The following is a 3,981-nucleotide window of genomic DNA, read 5'->3' as shown; positions in this document are numbered from 1 at the left end:
GGAGGCAGAGCCACGCACACAAACCACTGTGGGTGTTTCTGTGTCCCCCAAACAGCAAAATCTGGGGTGGTTGAACCTCCTCCAGCAGCGCAGGGTGGTCACAGAACCCCAAAGCTACAGAGAGAAGGACTCAGCTCCTACCCTGGGGCAGCACAGGGCACTTGACACATCCTGAAACTGTAATGCACCCTAAAACACATCCCAGGTATGCAGCACACTCCAAAACACACCCTGAGTGTGCAAAAACACACCCTGAGTCCGTAGCACACCCTAAAACACACCCTGAGTGTGCAAAAACACACCCTGAGTGTGTAGCACACCCTAAAACACATCCCAGGTGTGTAGCACAACCCAAAACACACCCCGGGTGTGCAGCACACCCTAAAACACATCCCAGGTGTGCAGCACATCCTGTCCAGCACTGCTCACAACACCCCCTGTGTGTGCCACACCCCTGTGCCACACCCCTGTGCCACACCCTGACACAGAACCCCTGGCACATGGAGGGTCCCCCCGTGCCACAGGACACCTGTCCTGCACCACCCCCTGTGCAGGTAACGCGACCTGTGACACCCGTGACACCTGTGACACCCGTGACACCTGTGACACCTGTGACACCTGTGACACCTGTGACATCCTGTGACCTGTGACACCTGTGACACCTGTGACACCTGTGACACCTGTGACACCTGTGACACCTGTGACATCCTGTGCACGTCAAGGGGCCAGACACGCCCTTCACACCCACTGTGTCACCTCAGCAGGGCCACCCGCAGAAGGGGACAACATCCTCCAGCACTGTCACCGCTCCTAGTCCTGCACCACCAGCGGGACGGCGACACCAAAGGATGGTGACACCAAAGGATGGTGACACCAAGGAACAGTGACACCGAGAAACAGTGACACCGAGGGACACGCCAACAGCTCAGTCTCTCCTCCTCCAACCTCTCCAACCTCCATCCTGGTCCCCGCGACCCCCCGGGGGGATTGTCCCTGTCACACGCAGCCGCACTCCTTGGCCGACAGCTCGTTGACGGTGTAGTATCGATTGTAGGCATCCAAGAAAGACACATCGTCATCGTAAGCCAAGGGCCTGCAGCACGGCCTGGCCCGGATCTTCTCCTTCCGGATCTTTCTACGGCTCCTCATGCTCTTGAGGGAGAGGTCGTAGCTGCGCACGGCGGCCTCGCAGGTGCCGCTGCAGTAGCGGAACAGGACGGTTTCATCGGACTCGTATCCCAGCCCCAGGTCGCTGACGCTGACCTCCAGCTCGCGGAGCTCGCAGGGTTTGTGGCGGGCGCGGGCGCGTTTGCGGCGGCCGCCGGCGACGCGGGGGAACAGGGGCAGCTCGTGCCCGCCCGAGTTCATGGCCTGGCGGTAACGCTCCACCAGCGCCGAGAGCAGCTGCCGCAGCTCGCCCTCCGTGTAGCTCTCCAGCAAGGCGCTGTCTGCAAGAGGAGGGGATGGAGGATGGGGGTTAGTGGGTGTTTTAATTGCTCCTGTCAAGGGGGTGTGGGGGGGTTTGTTGGGGCGTGAGGTGGGGGATTTGGTGGGGGGGAGGATGGTGGGGTGGTCCAGGATGGAGGTTGCCTGGAGTGGGAGGACATCCCCCAGGATGGAGATTCTCTGGGGTGGGTGGGTAACCTCAGGACAGAAATTCCTTGGGGTGGGTAAACATCCTCCAGAAAGAAGGTGCCTTGGGGCGGGTGGACATCCCCCAGGATGGAGATTCTCTGGGGTGGGGAGGCAACCTCAGGATGGAGATTCCCTGGGGTGGGAGGACATACCCCAGGATGGAGTTTCCTTACAATGAGTAAACATTCCCCAAGGTGGAGACTCCCTGGGGTGGGTAAACATCCTCCAGGATGGAGGTGGCTTAGGGTGGGTGGACATTCCCCGAGATGGAAATTCCCTGCAGTGAGTAAACATTCCCCCCAGATTCCCTGGGGTGGGTGAACGTCCCCTAGGATGGAAATTCCCCTAGGGTGGGTAATGATCCTCCAGGAAGAAGCACCTTGGGGTGCATAACTCCCAGGATGGAGATTCCCGGGAGTGAGTTAACATCCACCTGGATGGAGGTGACCTGAGCTGGGAGATCCTCCACGGCTGAGGAATCTCAGGATCCTCCAGGATGGAGGTGCTTTAAGGTGGATGGATGATCCCCAGGATGGAAATTCCCCGAGATGGGAAGGACATCCCCCAGAATGTAAATACCCTGGAGTGGGTGAACGTCCCCTAGGATGGAAATCCCCTTGGGGCAGGTGGATTTGGGGAGAAACACCAATAAATGTCATATTTGCTGTGTTTCACTGTGGTCTGGGAGCCCCAAAACCCCCAGGGGCTGCCCCTGAGACCCCAAGGCCAGCAACCCTTGGGATTTTGGGGCTCCCAGACCAAACAAACTGTGCCCAGCCACTGCTGGCACCACCCACATCCCTTTATCCCAACCCTAAATCCAGGGTTATCCCAGCTCAGCTCCGCAGGAGGCACAGGAAAGACAGAGGAAAGCGTGGTTTGACAGCTTGTCATCCATTTCCAAATTTCCACCCAAAAAAAAAAAAAAAAAAAGCAGTTTCCTCTGGTTTGGAATCAAAACAAACACGTGGGGATTTCCAGCCCTCAGGGAGCACTGAGGGGTGAGCAGGGGGGAGCTGCTGCCGTGCCCTCGACTTCAGCTCCTGTTTGACAGTTTCCATTTGTAAAAAATAGCATTGAACCAAAAAAAAAAAAAAAAAAAAAAAAAAAAAAAAAAAAAAAAAAAAAAAAAGATTTGGAGCAGGAAAAAAAAGCAGCTTCTTTGCAGCAAAAGAAAACAAACTCAAAAATGAGCTGTTTGAGTTTCCCTCCTCTGCGCTCACACCAAAGTTTGGCGCCCAACGCCTCCTGTTTGCCCCGAGTTCGTGTCTAAACCCTCCTAAAGGGATGTTTGGATGCAGGACAGGGCAGGGAATGACCCCACAGGGATTTTGGGGGATTTGTGGGGTCAGGGAGGGGATAATGACCCTGGGAAGGAGGAGCAGAGCTTACACTGGGCCAGCAGAGAGCCGTGGCGTTGCAGGGCCCGTGGGGATCTCCGCGGAGCCGCTGGCAGCGAGGAGGAGGAGGAGGAGGAGGAGGAAGAAGAGGAGAAGGAGGAGGAGGAGGAATCCCGTGAGGAGGACGGCGAGGAAGGCAAGGGGCTGAGTTCCCGGCTTCCGCTGAACATGTCTCTACAAACTAAAATGGATAACATGGAACTGAGGAGCATCGATGCAATGGCTGCAAACTTCCATACCTTCATCTTAGAGCAAGTCAGAACATTGAAACTCTGCAAAACAGGCAAAACAAAGATCCTTAATGCACTGCCCGAGCCCCCCGAGCCCCTTCCCTCCTTCCCTCCCTCCCCACGGCCTGGGATGAGGGGATGCTCCATCCCATGGGATCCCTTGGCTCCAGCTCCTCCATTCCCAACACCGGCCCGGTGCTGAGGTGGGGAAACTGAGGCACAGGGATGGCCCAGGGATGTGCTGGAGTGGGAGAGGGGGCGTGGAAATGGGGCTTGGGGGTGGCGGTGGCAACGGGGATGAGGTGGCAGCAATGGGGACAAGGTGGCACCAATGGGGGACAAGGTGACATCGATGATGCAACACCAATAGGGATGAAGTGGCACCAGTGGTGATGATGTGACACCAATAGGGATGAGGTGGGAGCAGTGAGGACAAGGTGACACCAATGGGGATGAGGTGGCACCAGTGAGGACAATGGGACACCAATGATGTGACACCAATGGGGATGAGGTGACACCAATGGGGACGAAGTGGCACCAATGCTGATGAGGTGACACCAGTAGGGATGAGGTGGCAGCAATGGGGGCAAGGTGACACCAATGATGCGACACCAATGGGGACAATGTGACACCAATGGGGACAATGTGACACCAATGGGAATGATGTGGCATCAATGGGGACAAGGTGACACCAATGATGTGACACCAATGGTAAC

The 3,981-nt window shown here is 56.6% G+C and overlaps 1 protein-coding gene across 1 annotated transcript; it reads right to left on the bottom strand.

Annotated features, from left to right (window-relative positions):
* Positions 1 to 425: 425 nt before the first annotated feature.
* On the bottom strand, positions 426 to 3,304 carry NRTN (neurturin). The gene is made up of 3 exons (XM_083879915.1): positions 3,028 to 3,304; positions 681 to 1,448; positions 426 to 582 (listed from the first exon to the last, which is right to left on the bottom strand). Exons 1-2 carry the CDS (start codon positions 3,278 to 3,280, stop codon positions 997 to 999), a joined length of 705 nt encoding a protein of 234 aa, XP_083736041.1. The 5' UTR covers positions 3,281 to 3,304; the 3' UTR covers positions 426 to 582; positions 681 to 996.
* Positions 3,305 to 3,981: the final 677 nt, after the last annotated feature.

This window comes from Zosterops lateralis (assembly GCF_965231275.1).
Source record: "Zosterops lateralis genome assembly, chromosome: 29".
NCBI classification, from domain to species: Eukaryota; Metazoa; Chordata; class Aves; order Passeriformes; family Zosteropidae; genus Zosterops; species Zosterops lateralis.
The sequence above is the reverse complement of the archived record's forward strand: the minus strand, read 5'-3'. Positions and strand labels throughout refer to the sequence as shown.

Coding starts and splice junctions, on each gene's coding strand:
- NRTN (XM_083879915.1), bottom strand. CDS start 3,280: ATGAAGGTATGGAAGTTTGCAGCCATTGCATCGATGCTCCTCAGTTCC. Junction 1,449..3,027: donor CGGCTCTCTGCTGGCCCAGT/GTAAGCTCTGCT, acceptor CTCCTCTTGCAG/ACAGCGCCTTGCTGGAGAGC.